Source organism: Mesoplodon densirostris, chromosome 18, assembly GCF_025265405.1.
Source record: "Mesoplodon densirostris isolate mMesDen1 chromosome 18, mMesDen1 primary haplotype, whole genome shotgun sequence".
Classification (NCBI taxonomy): Eukaryota; Metazoa; Chordata; class Mammalia; order Artiodactyla; family Ziphiidae; genus Mesoplodon; species Mesoplodon densirostris.
In genome coordinates, this window is record NC_082678.1 from 35,922,588 (window position 1) to 35,946,428 (window position 23,841).

The window sequence follows — 23,841 nt, forward strand, 5'->3', positions numbered from 1 at the left end:
GACACCCTTCACAGGGCCCGTCTGGAGAGGCCTCCTCTGTCTCCTGGGAGACCGAGGGCAGCGGCAGGCGCGCCTGTGGCCCCAAAGCGTGCACGTACCTGCTCTGAATTGGCCGTGATGGGGCCCGCAGCGCTCAGGGCCGGGGCCTGCGGCGCTGAGGAGGAGCCGCTGCTCGTCCTCGGCTGCGACTGGGACCTGGGCGTGGTGGTGGCTGGGTCCACCTCCGGGACGCTCTGCACGGCAACGACAAAGCCTTCTGTCCGCCTGGGCCGCCTGGACAGTGGCCTGGCAGTGGCCTGGCACTGCCCCCGCCCCCCACCTCTCCTCCCTCCACGAACCTCACAGACACCGAGGCGGGCCAGAGAGGTGGCCCCCAGCGCAGCCTGTGAGGGCTCTGGCCACCCTCCCACCGTCAGGACCACCTTGGCATCGGAGGGGAGGGCCTGCTGGTAAGTTTTCTGATCAGGAACCCCCCGTTTAGCACCAGAAGGTTACTTTTTGGCCTTTACAAGTGGACTAATCTAAACAGCAATTATGCAATTTACTGAGCGTTCTCTGTAACTACAGGAGCCACCACGCTGCTCTGCGTCACGATCCGAGAATAAAACAGGTTTGTTTACCCCACCAAGTGCAGCAAGTGGCTCGGAGGATCACATGAGAGAAACGCTAGGAAAGCCCAAGTCCTTGTGCTTCCCTCTGGGCCCCTCGTGACCCCCTGAACGTGAGCTGTGCCCTCGCAGGAGGCCTGCACGGCACCGTCCCTCAGAGATGGACAAACGGGGCTGTGGCAGAGGGAGCTGGGGTGGGTGCCTCTCCCAGATCCTGAGCCTCCGGTTCTCCGGGGGCAGGAAAGGGCCTGGCTGCCCCCGAAGAGGAACGACGGCGTTGCCTGGGCACCTTCCCTCCTGAAGCTGCCAGCACGTGGGAGCCGCCCTCAGCGGGCCCTCCCGGGGCTTTGCATCCCAAGGCTGGCGGGAGTCAAGGGGGACCACTCACAGCCCAAAGTAAATTTTAGATCCATTTGACTTGTCCAGTTGAAAAACCCATGAAGAGGGACCTCGCCAGCCCCTCGGCGTTGCCGATGTGGAGGTGGGGCTGCTCCGGCCGCCCTGGGAGGTGTGGTCCCCACACCAGACGCCTGGGCTCGGGAGAGCAGGTGCCGGGACCCCCCCAGGACGGCTCCACCCTCGCGGCCATCTCCATGACAGCGTCCACACCGCTCCTCTGTCACCTTCTCCCACAGTCGGGGGTGAAAACCGTGGGGGGGGGCGGTCCCTGAGCCACCAGCCACCAGCTGTCTCTCTCCCACACCCACTGGTTATCAACAAGAAACGCCCTGGAGCCCGAAGGAGGCTGATGACAAGCTGAATAATTCAGAGGCTGTCTCTGCAACAGGCCCTCGGGAATGCAGCGAGGCTCACCCGCTGGGGTGTGTGTATGGGGGACAGCGCGTCCAGGTCGGCCATGGGGAACTCCACGCCCTTCCTCTTCAGCTCTTCGTACGCATGCACGACGCCCGTGAGGTCAGGGCTGCTCCGGAAGGCGTCAGCCCACGCCTGGAGGGGAGGAGGGGGCCTGTTAGGGGCGCCGGGGCGCTCAGGGCTGCGGCCCAGACACGCTGCTCCTTCCTGCCAGTGCCACCAGGCTGAGCACAAATGAAAGCAAAGCACAGAACTCAGTCCAGCGTGGGGCACATCCCAGAGTGGAGACGGAGCAACCGCACCGAAGCACGAGGCTGAGACCAGGAGATGTGCCTGGCAACGTGCGGCTGGAGAGGCCGCGCCCGCAGGATGCGTGGGGACAGCGGCGTGGCCTCCACGCTCCACGCATGAAAATCCAGGCTGAGCCTAGTAGGTCAGGGAGCCGGAGTCCACACTGCCCGGCCGCCCATCTGACAGGCAAGGTGACTGCGGCCGGGGCAGGAGCACCCGCACTACTCACAGTGCCGGCAGACAGGCGCCCGTGTGGGACAGTCTGCTGGAAAGCTTGGCCACTAGGTTCCGTTACATAAGACAAAACACGGGGAGGAAGGAACACATATTTCAATAGGCTGCCGCTCGTCTCTGATTCAAGGAACTGTCAAAGTATATCTTTAAATTCTGTTCTTTGGAAGTTATAGAAGGTATCAAAAAAAGAAGTGCCTCCAAAGGGCACCCCCCAAGAGGGGGCCAGAGGAGGAGGAAAGCCGACCTGTCGGCAGCTCTGTCGCTGTCACAGGGCCCAGCTGCTTCCCCCCATCTCTGACCAAGAGAGCAGTTTCCAAAAAGCCTCGTTCAGTTCGGCTGCTGCATCTCACTGACCACAAACCCTGCCGTGAGCCCGGCCTCCCGGGGCCTGCTCATCCAACCTGCACATGCAGGGACTCAACGCCCACGTCAGGACAGCCCCTCGTGGTCACACTTCCTCCCGGACGCTGATGGGGGGCGCGTTTCACAGCCCACGGGGAGGCGGGGAGAAGCAGGCGCGGCAGTCAGCTCCTCCTGGAGCCGCCTCCGGCCTTCGTTGCTGCAGGAGGACAACAGCTCCAGGGGAGCCCTTTTAACTTATGCTGCCTTCCACCCCCACCAGGTCTGACATAAGAAGACCACGACTGTTCTCTCCAGTCGGCGGACACTTCTTGGGGCACCTGCCCAGCAGCGATCAGCAGGCCCCATGGACGGCCCCGCAGGGGGTACACATGCCCAGCTGAGCAGCTAGGTCCTCCTGCTCCAGGAGCCTGGCCCTGGGCCCTCGGAGGGCTGGGCTGCTCTGTGGGTAGACGTGGGCCCTGGGTCGTACCCACATGCCAGCCCGGACCAGGGAGCAGGGAGAGCCTGCCTGCTGGGACGGCGCGGACACTCAGGAGAAGGTCTGCCCCCTCCCTGGCCATCACCCCGGGGTTCTGGGGAGCCTGCCTTATGACCAGCACTGCTCTTCACCTAGGCAGCTGGGGTTGGCATCTGCTATTTAAGCAACCAAGCAGTCCTGGCTAATCGCCCCTGTCCTGGGCGGGACCCCTGTGCAGTCTGGGTGCGGGGCTGCTAGCAGAGTCTGTGTCCACGGCAGTGCTCTCTACTGACCACGCCCCTGACGCCAGCACATTGGGGGGAAGCACAGGGCGGGAGATGCCGTGTGCCTCGGGCACCTTCCGGGCCGGTGCCCACACCTGTGCCCCCCAGCTGCCGAGTCTCCCGGGGGCACAGAGAAGGCAGTCAGACAGCATTTGTCAACTCAGAGCGAACATGGCCTCACCAATGTGAAGCTTCCATGGCCACGCAGGGCCAGCGGACTGAGGTGATGGTGACAGCGCAGGAGCCCCTCTAGGCAGCCGGCCCCGCTGAGAACCACGACCCTGCCTCGGGGGCCGTGGCCTCGGGAGGTCTGATTCCCCATGAGAAGCCAGGGAGCGGCAGGGCGGGTGCTGTCAGAGCAGAGGGCCTGTCCTGGGAGCTGCAGGTCAGCATCACAGCGCCCGCCTGCCTCACTGCCCTACGCCCTGCCCCGCCCCGCCCACCCGTGCCCACGTGTCAGGGGTTGGAAGGCTCAGAGGGAGTTCTGATCTCCTTTCCCCGGGATCGCACACCAAAGAAAGGACTAAAACCTTATGCAAACATGAGCCATTTGCTCCAGACCCCTCAAGTTTCAACAAAGTTTTTTGTTTTTTTTGTTTTCTGGGTTTTTTTTTGCGGTATGCGGGCCTCTCACTGTTGTGGCCTCTCCCACTGCGGAGCACAGGCTCCGGATGCGTAGGCTCAGTGGCCATGGCTCACGGGCCCAGCCGCTCTGCAGCATGTGGGATCTTCCCAGACCGGGGCACGAACCCGCGTTCCCTGCATCGGCAGGCGGACTCCCAACCACTGTGCCACCAGGGAAGCCCTCGACAAAGTTTTAAATCATCCAATTTCAGATCAATAAACAATTGCTGATTTAAACAATGGGTTCCATTCCCTGGACAAAAGGAGGCTGCTGTCCCGTCCTGCTCGTGCTCCTGGGCTTCTCACTCACAGGGACAGGGTTTCGGGAGCTGCCCATCCATAGAATCTGCTGCAAGCCCGGCCACCGGCTCCCCGCCACCTCCTGAGAACACGGCCCCCCCAGCTCCCCCTGCCCCTCCCACCCCCCGCCATCAGCTCCCCTCTTCAGTGGAAAGAAAGAGAATTTTTAGACTCTACTCTGGGGGAAGTGTGGGAGGCAGGGATGAGGTTCCTCCACCAGAACCATGTCCTTTCTGTCCTGGAACAACCCCAGGGAGAGGCTGAGGGTGGCGTACAGCGGGGGGATGTCCCACAAAGGGGACGTCACGGGAGGCCCACCCTCTGGACAGGCCCCCTCCTCCCGGGCCACCAGGAGCCCTGTCCCTTCCAGAAGGGCCTGCTGCATCTGGCACGCTGTCCTCCTGAAGGGCAGAGCCCCTCGAGCACACAAGCCCGAGGGGGTGTCTTTCCATGCGGCTCAAGGAGGTGAGGCAGCAGGAGGGCAGCCAGAGGACAGGGCTGCCTGGCTGAATGGAGGGATTAGGGGTGGAGGGCAGGGGGGAGGGACGGGAATCCTGACCTCACAAACGTGCACTGGAGACGCCAGCTCTGTGGGCCACCCTGGGACCACGATGCCTGGGATCAGCCTTCTGGGAAGGCGTCAGAGGGACGGTGGGTGGGGAGCGAGGGGGCCGTGCAAAAAGAGACTTTCTGAAGTGTCCCGTGCCTGTGGAGACACAGGTGCGGGAGACTTCAGAAAAGCTGCAGCCCTTGCCCTCCCAGGGGATCATCAGACCTTAACTTTTCACTTTAAAAGCATATTCAACAGGGAAATAACATCACCTTCTTTCCAAGACGGGTTTAAAAAGGCCGACGGGACGCAAAACCTCTGTGCACCTGTCAGACAGGCTATGAGGAAGACGATGGCGAGGACGTGGGACACTAGGACACCTGCTGCTGGCGGGGGGCGTCGCATGGGAGCAGCCTGGAGGTGGCTCCTCCAGCCCCAGCTGAGCCTTCGGAGGACGTGGCCCCGGCCGACACCCTCACTGCACCCTCCAGAGAACCGCCCAGCTAAGCTGTTCCTGAACCCGTGGTCCACAGAAATTAGCAGGTAATAAACGTCTGTTGCTCTAAATGCTAAGTTGGGGCTAATTTGTTACAGGACAATGAATAATAACACGTCCCAAGGTGTCACCTGTGCTCTCGATGCTCCAGGCCTTTGCACACACTGCTCTCTACCTGCCATGCCCCTTGCACTCTGACCTTTCCACCCAGCTTGTCGCCCCTCAGGGTTCAACAGAATTGTCACGTCCTCAGTGAATCCTGAACACCACCCCCACGACCCCAGAGTTGGCCCCTCCCTGTGGCACGTGGACCCGGCACGTGGCTCCGTTAGGCTCCAGGCCTGTCCCCCATGGGCAGCCGAGGGCCAGGCACCCGGACACAGCCAGCGACGGCCAGGAGAGCCACCGCTGAAGGTGTCATCTCAGCGGGATAAGGGTAAAAAACAAGTGTTTCTCAACAAATATTTAAACCCAGAAGCACCCATCTTTTCCTCCAAATGATGGGGAAGTGTGAGGACTTGCTGATGGGAGGCCCCGCCTTCCTCTCTCCCCACGGACCAGCTGAGGGGAGCCGCCGACCCACCTGGATGAGAGCCAGCACCTTCTCCTGCACGATGGTCGGGGGGTTGCTCTTGGGAGAGATGATTTTGACCAGGACGCCGTCGATGAAATCCCGGCTGGCCACGAGGACGTGGAAGCGGTGGCCACAGTTCTTCACGCACGTCTCCAGCACCTGATGCGGGCGGGATGGAAACAGAGGTCACCCCCAGAGGCCAAGGAGACGCTGCCCCCTCTCCCCACTGCCGACCATCCTGCCGACGGGCTCCTCCAGACGCAAACCCTTTCGCAGGACACAGGTGGCCCCTTGCTGGCTGGGGTCTCTGGGCCTGCACAGCAGTCGGGCGACACCGGCTCCGCATGAGAAGGGTACTGGGGTCTCAGCGGGGTCAAAACGACCAAGCATCCCTGGAAATGAGCCTCTGGGTTGGTGGCGACAGCCGGTGGACGCAGGCCCTCCCGGGCAGAGGCCACTGAAGCAGCCTGCACTGCTGGTGAGTTACCGGACCTGGTTGTGAAGAGGCGAATGCCCCACACGGCCACACAACCCTGCTTCCACAACTGAGACCAGCAGTAACCCGGGTCTCACACCCCCATACGCGGTTTGTGGCCTTGGCCACATTCGAATCAACTCTGCCCCTCCTTCCTCATCCGGAAAAATAAGTTACACAGGCCTCGGCCACTAGAAAAGCACAGCGCTTGTGGGTTCTGACCAATAGCCAGTGCGGGCTTGAATCTCAGGTCCACTTTCAGGACCAGTCTGTCTGAGCTCGGCTTCCCCGCCTGCAAAGTGGGCGCGAGTGCCCCGCTGCAGGGCTGAAGTTAGGGTGAGCGTGTCTGAAGCACAGACCTGCCTGGCGGGCCAGTGCAGGAGGACATGTCACGGGGTTACTGTCCTAGGCCCCCACCGCACGAGCGAGGGGCCTTGAGCTCACAGCACCCACTGGAGGGTCCCTCCAGCCTCACAGGCAGCTCTCCGGACCCCTTCGCTCTCTGGAAACCCCCTGACCCGGACGATGAGCTGGCCCCTCCCATGCCGGCACCCAGGCCACAGCTGGCTGGTGGGGACTGCCTCCACGGAAGGACGTCACCAGCAATCAGGGGACACTGCTGGCCGCCTTGCTTGTCCTCATTCGCCTAAACTAACTGACCACTGGTGACCCCAGGCAGCCACTCCCCAGGGCTAGGGTGGGACAACAGGCCTTTCCCTGGACAAAGCTTGGTCACGGAGAAAGTTCCTAACGGTGACGTTAGGAACGTGACTGCGTGGCTGACCCAGGGGAGACTCTTTCACGTTGTATGTCATTTCACTCCATCCTCACAACTCGTTCACCCTTTTTAAGCGGAGGCTGTTATCCCCTTTTGTTTTCAGAGTTAAAAGGCTTAGAAGGTGAAGAAAGTGGTGTAGGTACAGATTGCTGGTCAGGTCAGAAGCAGGAAGGGATCCCCTGCAGCCTCCTCTGAGCCTCCACCCGCCCTGAGGCACAGGGCCACTCTCCTCCAAGATCAGTGAGTCCCTCAGACGACAGGCAACCTCTGCCACCCCCTTGTTCCCTCATTTGGTCCTTAAAATGCCCTGGACAGAGGCGGTGAGGCTGCCCGGCAGAGCAGGAGCTGCGGAAGTGCCCCCGGCTGGCAAGTCCTCTGCAGGCTGCTCTACCAAAAAGGCAAATCTGTTGCTGTGGGTTGTTGGTCCTGAAGCACGGTGGGAATTTTCCTGAATGCAGCTAAGGCCCGTGGAGTAGGCAAATGGTGCCTCCAAGCAATCAGAGCCACACTAATGCCTGAGCAGGAAGCCCCAGACCTCTGACCAACTCCTATTTGGGGTATATCTTGACAACCTTGGCGGAGGCAGATATGAAGTTAAAAGGCCCTCAGGAAGCAGGAGGACTGTGATGGATGAACAGGGTTAGTTCAAGGACAAGACAGAGAAGCCACAAGAGCAGACGTGAGCCCGGGCAGTGTGTGCCAGGCTGGGCCTCCAGCAGACGAAAAATGGGTCTGCACCTTTCACAAATCTCCCAAAGTCATCACGGGATTTGCAGCAAAGGCCTGACCACATCAAAATAAATAAATACTTAGGAATAAATCTAACCAAGAGGTGAAAGATCTGTGCCCTGAAAATTACAAGACATTGGTAAGAGAAAGTAAAGACACAAGTAAATGGAAAGGTATCCCATGTTCTTGGATCAGAAGAATTAATACTGTTAAAATGTCCACAGTACCCAAAGCCATCTACAGATTTCACAGAAACGGAAAAAACAATCCTAAAATTCATATGGAACCAAAAATGACCCTGAACAGCCAAAACAATCCTGAGAAAGAAGACCACAGTGGGAGACATCACACTTCCTGATTTCAAACTATATTATGAAGCTATTGTAAGCAAAACAGTGTGGTATTAGCATAAAAATAGACACACAGACCAATGGAACAGACCTGAGAGCCCAGAAATAAACCCTCACATATACTGTCAACTAACATTTGACAAGGGAGCCAAGAATACTCAATGGGGAAAGGACAGTCTCTTCAATAAATGATGATGGGAAAACTAGATACTCACATGCAGAAGAATGAAACTGGACCTCTATCTTACACCAGTCACAAAAATTAATTTGAAACAGTCTAAAGACTTAAATGTAAGACTTAAGGAAACACTAAATGGTGGCTCTCATGCTTTACTACAGGAAGGAAGGAATGGCAGGGCCCACGGTGGAGAGATCTCTATCCCAGGCAGCTACCATGATGTTGGGCACGGAGCGGGAGGTGTTTAGATGCCACGAAAATGGCCTGCGTGCTAAGAGTTTGTGAGTTTTGCCTGTCCCTAGTGATTTTTGTTACTGAAAACAGTTTATTTTGGGCATCACTCTGGGTTTAGTGAAAGCTGCGGTTGAAATTCTGAGGAAAAAACAAAAGCTTTCAACTCCCTGTTTCTCAACTGTTTTTTTTCTCATTATTCAAACCCCAATTCCCTGGCAGAGAATTCTAATAAGTCTTGGGTTTTCACTTGGGCAGGAAATCCAAACAGTTTCTCTGCTTTAAAAGGAACATGTTATGGCTGTTTTGGATAAACAACCCACTACTCAACCCTACAGGGAGGTCCACATGCTGACCTGTTACAGTTTCTATTAGAGGAACATGTTGTGGCCTGGTTTTTGCCATATTTGAAAAAATGTTAGCTTTCAAGACAGAAATAATACCTGAAGTTGTCCCTTTTACTTTTCTGACATCTGAAAGACAGGCAAAAATCTGGTCTGTTCCTTCTTGAAATGAGCCACTTGCAGACTTTCCCTAGAACCTCTGTGACGATGTTCAGTTTTTATCCCATAATCCAGTTGGCACCTCACTAGCTGTGAAGTCTGGGCAAACCTCTGGGCTTCTCCGAGCCTCAGTTTCTGCATCCGTAAAAGCGGATGATGAAACCTATTTAGGAAGGTTTCTGGAAGCATTTGAGTTAACATCTGAAGAGCTAGCCTAGTCTCGGGCAGGTGCTCGGTGGAAGTCGGCACTTTTACAAGGAGGAAGCTGACCCCTAGAGAAGCAGCTGGCCTCAGTGCCTCACAGCAGGCTGCTGGCCACCGGGGACCCACGCCCAGGCCTGTGGCTTCTCTGCTCTGGGCTTCTGCACCGGACAACACTGCCCGTGCCGCGTCCCTGATGGCTCACCCGTCTCAGAGGGTGGAAACACTGGGGCGGCAGCAGGAGGCACAGCTACCCCTAGCAGCGCTCACTCCAGGCTGTCCCCCAGCTGCGGCTCCCAGATGTTCTCCCACCCCGGGGGAGGGTAGGGGGGCACTCACCGTCAGCGCCAGCATCACCTCTCGGTAGTTCCGGTTCCCGTTGAGCCGCTTCTTCAGGGCTCGAATGGCATCCTTTGGCCTGGAAAATAGACATATGCAGATCCTGCCAATCCCACCAGGGCCCCAGCCTACAGAGTCAGGGCCAGTCATGCCAACTAGCATGTACATGAGGTTACTTGCTACCGCCTGTTTGTAAATGTGAAAGACTGGAAACAAACGAAATGTCCATCAATGTGAATCAGGTTGAATTAAATTGTGCTTATCCATACAACGGAGTACTATGCAGCTGCACAGAAGAATAAAGACACTCTTAATGCACCAGAGATACAGACTAGCGTCATCTGCAGAGCAGGGCAGAGGGGACACAGCCATGTGAGTTACAAAAGGACAAGAAATGCCCAGCGCACACATCTTTGCCAGGAGGGGACCCTGGAGGGAGCCACCCCTGGCGTGGGCGCCAGGGCCGAGGAGGAGGGGCTGTTCCCCAGGTCGCAGGCTGCAGCCCTCTTGAATTCCACATCACGTGCAAGTGTGATTTACCCAGAACAATAACCAGCCTGCCGCTGGTGGGTTCACTGAAGGGAACCTGCCAGAAAAACACAGGCGAGAACGGCCAGGTCCCTGTGCAGATCTGGATGTCCAGGTTTTAGGCTCTGTGGAACTCCTTTTTCCCTGAGAAAACTGAAGTAAGTCTGCTCAAAGCCCTGGGAGTTGTGTGTTTTAGGTACCAGATCTGACCCGGCTTCCTGGGGGCCCTGTAGGCAGAGCTGCAGGGGCCTCCAGCTGACAACAGCTCCGTCATATGCCGACTGCCTGCTCCCAGTACACACTCCTCCTGAAACCACAGCCATGCTGAGAGGCGGGTCTCCAGGCAGCCCCTGAGGGCATCTACTAGGCGCAGTGCCTGTGCCTAAGGGTCCCCCAGTGCCCATGGCCCGCTCTGGGGAACTCCGCCCTCTGCTATCACAAGTGGACTCCTGCCGCCCACCCATCAGCAGGCCAGCATAATCTGGGTCTTTCCTAAAGTGAAGGTTCATAAATTGAGGCCTCCTATTCCGACAGTTTGGAGATACAATCTATTTACCAGGACTTCCCTGGTGGCGCAGTGGTTAAGAATCCGCCTGCCAATGCAGGGGACACGGGTTCGTGCCCTAGTCTGGGAAGATCCCACATGCCGCGGAGCAACGAAGCCCATGCGCCACAGCTACTGAGCCTGCGCGCCTAGAGCCCTTGCTGCACAACAAGAGAAGCCACCGCAATGAGAAGCCCGCGCGCCGTGACTAGAGAAAGCCTGTGCCCAGAAACAAAGACAAAAAAACAAAAACAAAAAAACTCTCAAGAAGTGCGTGAGGGAGCTGGGGAAGGAGAGGGGAGCAGCTCTGCCAATCAGCCCAATTTCAACAGAAACACAAAGCAAGGCGAGGCTTCTAGAAGGAATAAACAGACCCGAATCACCTGAAGCATGGCTTCCCCGCGGAACTTCTCAGCTCCCTGGGGAGGGGTCCCTGCCAGGTGTGTTTGCAGTGTGGCTGCAGTTCCCAAACAGGGGTGCTGATTTCTGCAAACATGGGACTTGACAGGCTCTCGGCTTTGAGGATTTCCTCTGTCTCAAAGGCACCGCCGAGCACGCTCTCGTCCCTCCTCTTCAAACTTCCACGGGGCACTACGTGGGAAGAGCCTCCCAGGGCTCTGCTCACTTGTGACTCATGGAGCTCCTGGGTTGGGGGGGCATGCGGTGGTGGGAAATCAGAGAGGCGGCAGGCTCCCGGGTTAGAGAGAAAGTGAAAATCCACCGAAAATCCATCGGGGAAGTGCTGCTTGAGAGGCACTGGGGAGCACCAAAGCGAGTATTTCTCTCTCTCCCCGGGGAAGCAGCCTCGGAGACAGAATCAAAGTCCTGTCAGAGGAACCGCACAGCAGCCGATCAGACGCAGAGCAGGAAACTGGGAGAGGGGAGTGGTGTGCTGGAGCCCAGCAGAGCAGGAAAGGGCCCCAAGCAGGGGGAGAGGTCAGGGCCGCGGGAGCTGGATCCCAGACCCAGACGAGACCTTCTCTCTGGTCATCCTGAGCCCACCTTGTCCTTTGGCTCCAGAACTGCCACCTCTGAGCTGTTTCCCACTTACCCCTCACGGGGGCGATGCCGCGCCCCGCCCACCCTGGACACCTCCTCTCCTCCCGGCTACCCCCTCCCAGCTGTTCCCTTGCTCCATTGCATTTATCCGGGGCTACTTCAGTTTAGAGGCTGGGGCACAGAGTCCATGAGCTGGGGAAGGTCCAAGATGGTCATGAAAACGACCAAGTCAGGGGATCCTCACCAGAGCCACATGTCAGAATTGCCTGAAGGGTATTTACCAAATCCACGTGCCTGCTGCACCTAACTAGGCAGGTCTGGGTGAGGCCTGGTAAACAGGGTCTAAACCATCCCAGAGAGGTTATCTAGCCAGGGCACTCCTGCCTAGTGACCAAGGGTCCAGGGCACAAGGGGCAGCCACACAAGGCCCCAGGCTGGAAGTGACCCCAGCCTGGGCATTAGGGCAAACCCAGGGAGGGGCCTGCAGGACAGCTCACCAAATCGGTGCCCAGCAGGACCATCTCCCAGAGGTGAGCTCTGAATAAATAAAGGAAGCACAGACAGAGCTCCCGTGCTGGAGCTTTAGCCCCTCATCATTAAAATGGTCTGGCCCTGCCACGTCGAGCTGGAGGGCACTGCCTGAGCTGGTGTGGGCTGGGGCTTCGCATGGGCCGGGCACAGGGCGGGGCAGTGAAGCCACGAGCGAGCCACTGCTGGGGCCCACTTTATACCCAAGCGGACCGAGATGGGAGGGGAACCCACCCAGGGTCACCCAGGCCCCTGGTCCCTCTCTCCTGCCCTGCCACCCACCCACCTTGCCTGCTGACCCCTGGGCGGCTGCTGGACCCCACCTGGATGCCCCTCCCCAGGCGCCTGGTACTGGCCTCCCTCGTGGAGCCCATGTCACCCTGGGTCACGACCCCCTTCGTCCTCAGGCCCTGAGTCCCCAGGGACTTTGCCCACTTACTCTCTTACCTCACGAATGTGTCCAGGTGGTGGGGACGTGGCCGTAAGGAAGACAGATGCCTGACTCAGGGAGCTCGGGGCCCGGGGCTTTGGGGGAGAGACAGACACTCCCTCTCACACACATCAGAACACGCGAGTTTGAGCTGTGATGAGCCCAAGTACAATACGGGCTGTGAGGGGATCACACAAGGGGGGCTTATCCGCGGGGCATCGGGACAGGGAGAGGGCAGGCTTCCTCTCATTCAGGAAGAGGCCGACAGCAGGGACCAGGACCCTCCCTCGACAAGGCAGGTGGAGGAGCTGGGCTCCAGACCCCCTGGGACGAGGACGCTCCATTCCGACATGTGTGCACGTCCCGTGCTTCCTGGGGACCCGCAAGCTGGGCATGAGAGTGGGAGGTTCACGGAACCAAAAGACCAGCGGGGCCAGAAGGCCCGTGGGTGAGGGAGGAGCTCAGTGTGGCAGACGGAGGGGCGGGCGACATGGGCAAAGGGAGCTGGAGCGCCCACGGCCTGAGCCCCCTTCCGGGCTCTGGTCCAGACGCCCCCCCCACCGCCCGCACTTCCCACTTCCTCCCCTCTGCACCCACAGCTTCGGCCGCCCGTCCAGCACCCACCTCGGCCTCCAGAGGCCGCACCCCACCCGTGGGCTCAATAAACGTGGACAGGCCGGGGTCAGGGTGGGCAGAAAGGAGGCCAGGGGCTGCAGGGTTAAAATGCCTTCTACCCAACACATCCCGTCTCCTGCCAGGACCGAGCTGGTCGCCTGCAGCTCCCGTCCCAGAGGGCTCCCAACCTGCTGCCCCCAGGGCGGCCAAGCCCTCCACCCCTCCCACCAGCGTCGCCTCGGAAGGGCTTGAACCTTAGCTGAAACTCCGACCCGGTCTGCTAGGCCTTGGGATGCAGCTGCCCTCACCTCGGAAGGGCTTGAACCTTAGCTGTACCTCCGACCCGGCCTGCTGGGCCTCGGGATGCAGCTGCCCCGAACCTCGGATTATCTATCCTGTCTCTCCTCTCAGGCCCACAGCGCAAATTCCACCGGCTCTGCCTTCAGAAATGCTCAGACTCTCATGGCTTCTCACCCCCTCTACTGCCACCCCAGTCAAAGCTGCCATCGCTTCACACCAGGGTGATCGTGACAGCCCCAGCCCAGCCGTCCTGGGCACAGCAGCCAGCGTCGTCCCAAAATGAACCTCAGGGACCTCCGTGGTGGTCCGGTGGCTAAGACTGCATGCTCCCAATGCCGGGGACCCGGGTTCAATCCCTGGTCAGGGAACTAGATCCTGTGTGCCACAACTAAGAGTCCACATGCTGCAGCTAAAGATCCCAAGTGCTGCAATTAAGACCTGGTGGAACCAGATAAATTTAAAAAAAACAACAACTATTAAAAAAAATAAAATGGGGACTTCCCCAGTGGTCCAGTGGTAAAGAATCCACCTTACAATGCAGGGGACATGGGTTCGATCCCTGGTCAGGGAGCTAAGATCCCACATGCCGTGGAGCAACTAAGCCCGCCGCCTCAACTAGAGCCCACATGCCACAAACTACAGAGCCCACACCACAACTACAGGAGAGAAAACCCGCGTGCCACAACTAGAGAGAAGCGCCACAAGGAAAGATCCCACATGCCTCAATTGAGACTTGACGCAGCCAAAAATAAATTAAATAAATAAATAAATCATAAATAAATAAGATGAACGTCAGACCAAGTGGAAGCCAGGGTCCCTGCCTGGATCCCGGCCCCCCCGGCCCCGCTGCTGTCCCTCAGACACAACAGACCCCCTCTGTCCTGGGACCGTGCGCTGGGAAGCCCTTCCTTGGCCTGGTCCTCACACCTCCGCCCCTCGAGCCACCTGGGCCAGGCCCTCCTGGGTGACTTGTTTACAAGCACTCCCAGCTCCTCCTCCCCAGACGTGTCACCAGCTGACCAGGGTGCGTGGTAACTGTCCTGCTCATGGCACAGGGGAGGGACTCCATCTGTCCTGCTCAGTACTCAGGACAGACGGAGGGACCCGCTCAGTACTTGCTCTGGGACCCGGCATGAGGCGGTCACTCAGGACATGTTTGTTGAATGAAGGCAGGGCCAACCGTCAGTGGCTGGTCCCCAGCCTCCACGTGGCAAGGCCAGTAAGGACAGCGCCAAGGCCAGGGCTGCCCAGGTCTGGAGATGGTTTAAGAGGGCGCGGCTACTGTAAATTCCATTTTTATGGTGTGGACAGAGGGCCACACACCGACTAATTTGGAAGCAGTACACATGGAATGTACCTGTGATGCAGAAGAGGATGTAAATACAGCAGCAAGAACAGACCCAGCAGCGCAGGGGTGGGGGGGCCTGGGCCTCGCAAGTCTTCCCCGTGCCCCGCCTTCCACTACACACCCCGGGGGCCTCTCCCTCCTGGGGCTCCAGCCAGTCCCCAGGGCTGCGGAGGGCGGGAGGAGGTGGGGATCGGGCTGCAGGGGACCCAGAAGCCGAGCAACGTCATCCCCCTTGTGATTAAGAGGCGGTCACTGCTCTGACTGTGGGCGGGTGGAGGGGCGAGAGGATGAGGAGAACCACTTGTCAGACGTCAGGGCAGCAGGCAGCACACAGACCGACTTGAGCAGCCCGCCGCCCGCCTGCCCCGGGCGGGGGACACGCACCCTTCCTCCGTCTCGTTGATGATGTCGCAGATCTCCATGTTCAGCGTCCAGTCCTCGCTCTGCAGGGAGCCATCTGTAGCCTTTTCTGCAAATTCAGAAAGAAAACTGGCTTACACTTCTCCTGGAATCAGGACCCCGGCAGGAAAGAGGAGGGACCCGGACCCACCCCACTCTCCCACCAAGCAGATGGGCTGAGCCGACAGCAGCTCTGGGTGCTGCTCCCACGAGAATACCTGGGAGGGGGGCCGGGGGCTGACTCCTAACACTGCCCTTCATTCACCAAACTCCCATGAGCTAGAACTCTCAGAAGAAAACGCAGGGGAAAGGCTTCATGACATCGGGTGTGGCCATGATTTCACTCATGGATGTGACACCAAAAGCACAGGCAACAGAAGAAAAAATAGATAAACTGGACGGCACAAAAATTTAAAACTTTCTGTGCGTTAAAGGACACAATCAACAGAGCAAAAATGGAGTAACCTACGGAATGTTAGAAAATATTTGCAAATCTAAGGAGTTAGTATCCTTTAGAATAAATAAAGAAGACCTGAACAGACATTTCTCCAAAAAAGATATACAAATGGTCAACAAGTCCATGAAAACAAAAGTGTTATATATCACTAGTCATTAGGGGAATGCAAATCAAAACGAGATACCACCTCACACCCACTAGGACGGCTGCTATCAAAAAACCCCAGAAAATAGGGACTCCCCTGGTGGTCCAGTGGCTAAGACTCTGCGCTCCCAATGCAGGGGGCCCAGGTTCGATCCCTGGTGGGGGAACTAGATCCCACATGCGTGACACAACTAAGAAGCCTGCATGCCACAACTAAAAGATCCCTCGTGCCGCAACTAAAAGACCCCTCGTGCCACAACGAAGATCCAGTTAAATAAAACAGCCATAAATAAAATATATATTTAAAAAAACAGACAATAACAAGTGCTGGAGAGGATGTGGAGAAACTGCTTGTGCACTGTTGGTGGGAATGGAAAATGATATAGCCCTTATAAAAAATAAGGCAGGTCCTCAAATTATCAAAAAGAGAACTACCATATGATCCAGAAATTCCACTTTTGGGTACACACCCAGAAGAGTTGAAAGTAGGATCTCAAAGAGGTATTTTCACACTCATGTTCACAGCAGCATTATTCACAATAGCCAGGAAGCAACCCAGGTGTCTAGACACAGATGATGGATAAACAAAATGTGGTAGGTTCACACAATGGAATATTATTCAGCCTTAAAAAGGAAGGAAATTCTGACACCTGCTCCAACATGAATAGAACCTCTAGGATATTATGCTGAGTGAAATAAGCCAGATACAAAAAGATAAATACTGTATGATTCCACTTATTTGAGCTTCCTAAAGTAGTCAAATTCATAGAGAGAAAGTAGAACGGTGGGTGCCAGAGGCTGGGGGAAGGAGGTGGTGAGTTGCTGTTGAATGCGGACAGAGCTTCAGTTTTGCAAGATGAAAAAGGTCTAGAGAGTGGTTGCACGACAATATGAACGCATTTAACACTTAAAAATGGTGAAGATGGCCAATTTTGTTATGTGTATTTTAACACAATTAAAAAAAAATCCCCCTATGGTAGGCATGATTCTCTCCCACATTTAGAAAGAAGGAAATGAGGCTCAGAGGTTGGGTCCTTGGCCGGGATCACATAGCTGAGCTGGTGGCACTTACATCCGGTCTCAGGTCTGTCTGTCTGTGTGTCTCTAACGCCTCGGCATTTGCTGATATGGCCTCAGCAGTTAGCACAGGCGAGTTTGGACCCAACGTTGGGATCTTAGCTGAATTCCAAGCCTGCCCCATCCTAACTGCACAATTCTCAAGAGGGAGAACATCACCACCCTTTCAACAAAAGCTTCAAACAACCCGCACTTCCACTGACACTCCATAAAAACCCCGCGACCTCTGTACGTGTTGGAAGTGGCCTTGTTTTACTGGAGACAGCTGCGGAGAAGGGACGCTCGTTTTGTACACAAAACCCTGAAACTCACACGCCCAAAGGCTGTCCTTACAAGCGGTGGGCACACACTCCAAACAGCTACTGCTACTGCTCCAAACGCCTGTGCAACAGCCTTCAGTCTGCGTGGAAAAAGCCTCACTGCTTTAATTTTTACCAAAAAGGCTATATATATCCCCAACCCTTTCACCCCCTTTATTCGTCACCCTGGGCACCCAAAGACTCCCTACCCGCGAAGGAGCAAACCCGCCCCCAAGCGGTGAGAGTCGCCCCTGATGAGCCCGTGCATGCGGTGGGCTGGGCGGGGGTCTCAACCACCAGAGCCCACGGTGCCGCCTGGCAGGAGCATTTGATCGGAGAGCGGGGGCAGGCACGCAGGAGGAATGGCCAAAGCACCGTCCAGTCTAGAGAAGGGAAGACCGAGGGCAGAGGCTGCTAGAGGCGAGGGCAGCACGAGGCAGCGTCGGGACGACCCTTGCCCCCCACCCCCGCTCGCCTGGCCACTCAGCTCTCTGAAGGGCCCTCCCCTTCAAGGTGTCCACGCCCAGAGGAGGGGACTCCCACCGGGGTCACACAGCAGGGGTGTCTGCGGCCACAAACCCAGCGGCCTCCTAATAAAGCCGTCCTGCCTGCGACCCTACGGAGCCAGCGAAGGGACAGGCCAGCTGGTCAAAGGGCTGCCCTCCGCCGGTGGTCTGGCCGGTCACAGCACAGGCCACGGCACAGAGTCGGGAAGAGAGAGCAGCAGTGGCACCGTGGCAGGGCCAAGGGGACACTGTCTTGGAGGCTTAACAGAGGAAACGTTCAATCAATGAACCTCACATCCAAGTTAGGGGTAGCAGCAGAGTCCATGAACCTCCCCCTCCCCCTTCCTCCTCCACCAGCCCCGGGAAGGGGGTCAAAGGCATGAGAACCCATCCTCGGGGTCAGCGCTTTCTATTCAATTACCGGGGTTCTGAGTTTTCAAGCTAAAAGATAGATACTCCTTTTGATTATAAAGAACCAACCCCCAAAGAATGCTTCTTTCTTTTCATTTTGCTGGAAATGCCACAGAAATACAGCTGTGGGTATTTGGCTCGGCTGAGACAGATGAAGGAGGTACGGCTGACAAAGAAGCTCAAATCAGTTCTCGGTTTCCTCTCCTCATAAAAGAATTCCCCCAGCAACAGAACTGAGTTGGATCTGATTGCCCTGCAACTGTGGCCACTCCCATGGGCTCCCTCCCTCCATCCTGTCCCCAGGCCAGAGGATGCAAAGTTCAGGCTCATTTCTTTTATCACGTAAATTGTCAAAACAGAAGATAAATCCTGGTGCAACAGCAGAAACACAATGCTCCAGGGGACAGGGGCCAAGGCATTCCCTCCAGCTAGCCCCTGGGATGGAGAAAGATCAAAGCACCAGTGACCCAGGCTGCAAAGGGCTGACCTTTTAGAGGTCCCCGGTGATATGCTAATGACCAGGGGCTGAGCAGGCCTGGGCAGGGCAGGGCTGGACAGGGGTGGACAGGGCTGTGAAGGGCAGGGCTGAGCAGGGCTGGGCTGAGCAGGGGCAGACACAGCTCCCATTAAGCCTTCAGCGTAAAAGAGTATGTCATCCTGATGCTGTTGCCATGGCATTTTCTCCATTCAGAAAAGGCTGCCTCCTGCCTGGTGTGGGCTGGGGGCCAGGGTGCCTTGAAGGTCGACCCTGGGGCTTCCCTAGCGGTCCAGTGGTTAAGGCTCTGCGCTTCCACTGCAGGTGGCACGGGTTTGAGACCTGGTCGGGGGCCGCTCGACCCTGCCAGCTATGACAGTGCCCTCTCCCAGCACGGCTTTTCTCCAGCAGCCCACCCTTCACCCCTCCCACGCAGTGGGAAATTCCAGGCGGTCCTGCTGGGAGGAGCCTTGAGACCCAGTGGCTTGGTTTCTTGGCTGCGGACGTCCACACTCTGATGTGAAATGGAGCAACTTCAGAAGCAGCCAGCACCAGAAGGCAGAAGAGGGCTGCATTAGCATTTTTGCATTCAGCAACATCCTTTTGGTGAGAATGGAGCCAAATTTTCTACCTCCCCAACCATCAGGAGGGTGAGAAGGAGGCCAGAGGTGCCGGCGCAAAGAAACAGCGTTCCGGGTTGCTTTGTGCCCGGTGTGGAGAAAGGAGGAAAGGGGGTCTGGATGGGCAGGAAGCTCATCTGATGATACACACCAATGACGGAAGCAGCCATCTGGATTCAGGATTGCTACGTGCTAGTGGGGCAGGTGGGCACAGACCGGCCAGGGGGAGAGAAAAATCAACCCCAACACTGTACTCAGAGCCATGGTGGCCTCCTGCTCCAGATTCCTAACCTGCTTTGTGAATGTTAATCGCAGCTGGTCCTCTTCCACTGCAGAGCCTCACCCCTGCTTTATGGGATGTCCTTTTCTACGCCAGCAGGCCCCACTCCTCCTTCACCCCCCTTAAAAGGCAGATAAAGTACATCTGACCAGCCCGCAGACTACAGAGGCAGCTTCCTCTGTAACTTTAAGGCAAAATAAAACCCCATGGTCCCCATGCCATGTACTTGAGATTGGCAGCCTGAGAAGTGCCCTGCACCGTCCTTGACCTTCGGGCAGGGAGAGGGCTACGGCCAGTCGTGACCCAGTCCAGCCACAGCACTGGGGCCCCGATCCCTGGGCCCTAGTGCCACGGGGCCACCAACTGTGACAGACCACGGCAAGCCCCTGTAAGCAGGGCACATAGGACAAGACAAGCCAGGAAGAACCAGCCAGAGCTGTTGTGAAGTCCTCAGGGACTGGGTAAGCCCTCTCCCCCACCCTGCAGCTGGAGAGGGCAGGGGGGTGGGTGGTGATGGAGAACTTGCTTCCAACCTTGGCTGCAGGTGAGACACCCCTGCCTGGGTCCCGCCCTGTGCCTTCCCATCAGAACCTGTGGGCACGAGGCAGGGATAGACGTGTCCCAACAGCGCCAGGGGGCTGGGGGTCCCGTCCGGGGGAAGGAACGGGACACAGCCCTCCAGCTAACAGCCACCGAGGGCTGGGCATGGGGACACAGCAGGAGGCAAGACAGACCGAGTCCCTGCCCTACAGCTCGAGGACCCTGGCTCCAGTCCTGGCTCTGCCACGTTAACCCTGAGCTCCTGGACTCTGCTTCCCTTTTCTTCTTTGGTTCCTTCACTAGGTGTTGTTTCCCGCCAAATGAGGTAACAGGTCCCCATGATCTCTGATCCCCCGAGTCCCCTACCCCACTCTGACAGTACATTGGCCTATGATTTCTTTTCTTCTTTTTTTGGTGATTTTTAAAATAATATTTATTTATTTATTTATTTATTTGGCTGTGCCAGGTCTTAGTTGTGGCATGTGCGATCTTAGTTGTGGCACGTGGGATCTTTAGTTGTGGCACGTGGGATCTTTAGTTGCGGCACGTGGACTCTTAGTTGCAGCATGTGGAATCTAGTTCCCCAACCAGGGTTTGAACCCGGGCCCCCTGCATTGGGAGCTCGGAGTCTTAACCACTGGACCACCAGGGAAGTCCCCCGTGATTTTTTTTTTTGTGGTAAAATATACATAACATAAAATTTACCATCTTAACCATTTTTAAATGCACAGCTCAGTGGCATTACATACATGCACATTGTTGTGCAACCATCATCACCGTCATCTCCAGAACTTATTCATCTTCCCAAACTGAAACTCTGTCTCCATTAAACCCTCACTCCCATCCCCCTCCCCCCAGCTGCTGGCACCCACCCTTCTACTTTCTGTCTTTATGAAGTTGACCCCTCTAAGTACCTCACATAAGTGGATTCATACAATATTTGTCTTTTTTGTGACTGGCTTATTTCATGAAGCATAATTTCCTCAAGATTCATCCATGTTGGAGCAAGTGTCAGAATTTTCTTCTTTTTTAAGGCTGGATAATACTCCATTGCACGTAGAGACCACACTTTGTTTATTCATCTGTATGGGTTGTTTCCACCTTTTGGCTACTGTGAACGATGCTACTATGAATGTGGGTGTGCAAATACCTGTTTGAGTCCCTGCCTTCCATTCTTTTGGGTGTATACCTACAAGTGGGATTGGTGGTCATACGGTGATTCTATGTTTAACTTTTTGAGGAACTGCCAGACTGTTTCCCACAGCGGCTGCACCATTTTATGCTCCCAGCAGCAGTGCACAAGTATTCCAATTTCTCCACACCCTCACCTCCTTGTTATTTTGTATCTCATCACAGTTTTGATTTGCATTTCCTAATGACTTAGTGATGTTGAGCATCTTTTCACATGCTTATTGACCAACTGTATATCTTCTTTGGGTAAATGTCTATTCAAGTCCATTTTTAAATTGGGTAGTTTGGTTTTTTGTTGTTGAGTTGTAGAAGTTACTTAATTTTTATTTATTTATTTATTTTTGGCTGCGTTGCGTCATCGTTGCTGTGTGCGGGCTTTCTCTAGTTGTGGCGAGCGGGGCCTGCTCTTTGTTGCAGAGCACGGGCTCTAGGCACACGGGCTCCAGTAGTTGTGGCACACACGCTCAGTAGTTGTGGCACACAGGCTCTAGAGCACAGGCTCAGTAGTTGTGGCACACGGGCTTAGTTGCTCCGTGGCATGTGGGACCTTCCCGGACCAGGGCTTGAACCCGTCCACGCCCCCTGCACTGGCAGGCGGATTCTTAACGACTGCGCCACCAGGGAAGTCCCTAGAAGTTATTTATATATTCTGGAAATTAATCCTTTATCAGATATATGCTTTGCAAATATTTTCTCCCATTTTGCAGGCTGTATTTTCCTCTTTTGATAATGTCCTTTCATGCACAAAAGTTTCCAATTTTGATTAAGTCTGATTTATCTATTTTTTTCTTTTGGTGTCATATCCAAGAAATCATTGCTAAATCCAGTGTCATGAAGCTATCCCCGTTTTCTCCTAAAACGTTTATAGTTTTAGCTCTTATGCTTAGGTCTTTGCCCTATTTTGAGTTAAGTTTTCTATATGGTATAAGGTATGGGTCCCACTTCATTCTTTTACATGGGGATATACAGTTTCCCAAGCACCATCTGTTGGAAAGACTGTCTTTTTCCCACTAAATGGTCTTGGCACCCATGTCAAAAATCAGTTGAGGGCCTCCCTGGTGGCGCAGTCGTTGGGAGTCCGCCTGCCGATGCAGGGGACACAGGTTTGTGCCCCGGTCCGGGAAGATCCCACGTACCGCGGAGCGGCTGGGCCCGTGAGCCATGGCCGCTGAGCCTGTGCGTCCGGAGCCTGTGCTCCGCAACGGGGAGGCCACAACAGTGAGAGGCCCGCGTACTGCAAAAAAAAAAAAAAAAAAAAAAAAAAAGATTTATTTCCAGGCTCTCTATTCTATCCCATTGGTGTACATCTGTCCTTATGCCAGTGCCATGCTGTTTTGATTACTGTAAATTCTGAAATCAGGAAAGTTGAGTCCTCTAACTTTGTCCTTCTTTTTCAAGGTTGTTTTAGCTATTTGGAGTCCCCCAAGGTTCCATATGAATTTTAGGATAGAGTTTTTTATTTCTGCAAAAAATGTTGGTGGGCTTTGGATGCGGATTTCATTGAATCTGCAGATCACTTTGGGTAGTATTGTCATCTTAAAAGTATTGTCTTCAACCCATGAATATGGGTTGTCTTTCCATGTATTTATCTTCTTTCCTTTCTTTCAGCAATGTTTTGTAGTTTTCAGTGTGTAAGTCTCTACCTCCTTGGTTAATTCCTAGGGATTCTATTCTTTTTCATGCTATTATAAATGAAATTGTTTTCTCAATTTCCTTTTCAGATTGTTCAGTGTTAGTGTATAGAAATACAGCTGATTTTTTATTTTTTTATCCTGAAGCTTTGCTGAATCTATTAATTCTAACAGTTTTTTTTTTTCTTGAAATCTTTAGGTTTTCTACATACAAGGTTATGTCATCTGTGAACAGAGATAATTTTACTTCTTTCTTTCCCATTTGGATGTCCTTTATTTCGTTTCTGCTGTAATTGCTCCAACAATGACTCCCAGGACCATGTTGAATAGAAGTGGTGAAAGTTAGCATCCCTGGGCTTACACAGAGCTTCACCAAAACCAAACATCACTGTGAAAGCAAATGAAGGGAAGAGGAGATCCATCAGAGCCGGGCCCTCATTTCAGGAAAAGGTAGGTTACCTGCCCGAGTGTGAAAGCGGGAACCACATCGGGTCCAGAGGACTCTGCCAGCCAAGGCGCCTTGTATCTGCATCCTGCCCCCAGGGGGTCACTTGGACTTCTCCGGCCTGGAAAGCCTTCGCCCCCGCCAGAGCCTGCCCATGTCTAGTGCTGCCGTCACGTCCTCCCCCGAGCCTCCTTAGATACCATCCCTAGGGATGCTTCTGACAGGCGCCAGCACCTGACGGTACAGTTCATGCAAGGGCCAAGTTCTCAAGGCCATTCCAACTCTGTTCTGGGAGGTTCTTCCGATGTGACAAATGTAACAAGCCGTGGGGGTCCCTGGCTTCCCGTATAAACCTGCAGCTGCACGAAGGCTGCACATCTCCGCATCCGCGGCAGGGCCTGGCCTGTGATGCCAAGCAGCGATGACTGCACACCCTCTGCGGCCCTGGGCGCCGGGCCCTGGGTGGCCTGGGGAGATCAGCGCTGGGCGCCAGCTGTCCCCAGGGTCTCCCTCTGGGCTCAGAAGCAAGAGGAACAGGCGTGACTGTGGAGTCTGAGCAGGGAGTTGGAAGCCACGCTTTGGTGGCTTCAAACTTCAGCCAATTACTGTGTGACCCTCGGAACGCAACCTCTTTAAGGCTTTCCGTCATCTCTAAGATGCGATAATCACAGCGGTTTTCTCACATGGCAGCTACGA

At 55.6% G+C, this 23,841-nt stretch overlaps 1 protein-coding gene across 7 annotated transcripts in view; it reads right to left on the reverse strand.

Moving 5' to 3' along the window:
- The window catches only part of TOM1L2 (target of myb1 like 2 membrane trafficking protein), an 82,314-nt gene that overhangs the window by 25,777 nt on the left and 32,696 nt on the right, over positions 1-23,841 (reverse strand). For all 7 annotated transcript variants that reach the window (XM_060080849.1, XM_060080848.1, XM_060080846.1 and 4 more), the window contains exons 2-6: positions 15,055-15,139; positions 9,379-9,457; positions 5,604-5,753; positions 1,422-1,556; positions 99-233 (exon numbers count right to left, since the gene is read on the reverse strand). In XM_060080849.1, coding sequence (XP_059936832.1) covers positions 99-233; positions 1,422-1,556; positions 5,604-5,753; positions 9,379-9,457; positions 15,055-15,139 — 584 coding nt within the window. The remainder of the gene's footprint in view (positions 1-98; positions 234-1,421; positions 1,557-5,603; positions 5,754-9,378; positions 9,458-15,054; positions 15,140-23,841) is intronic.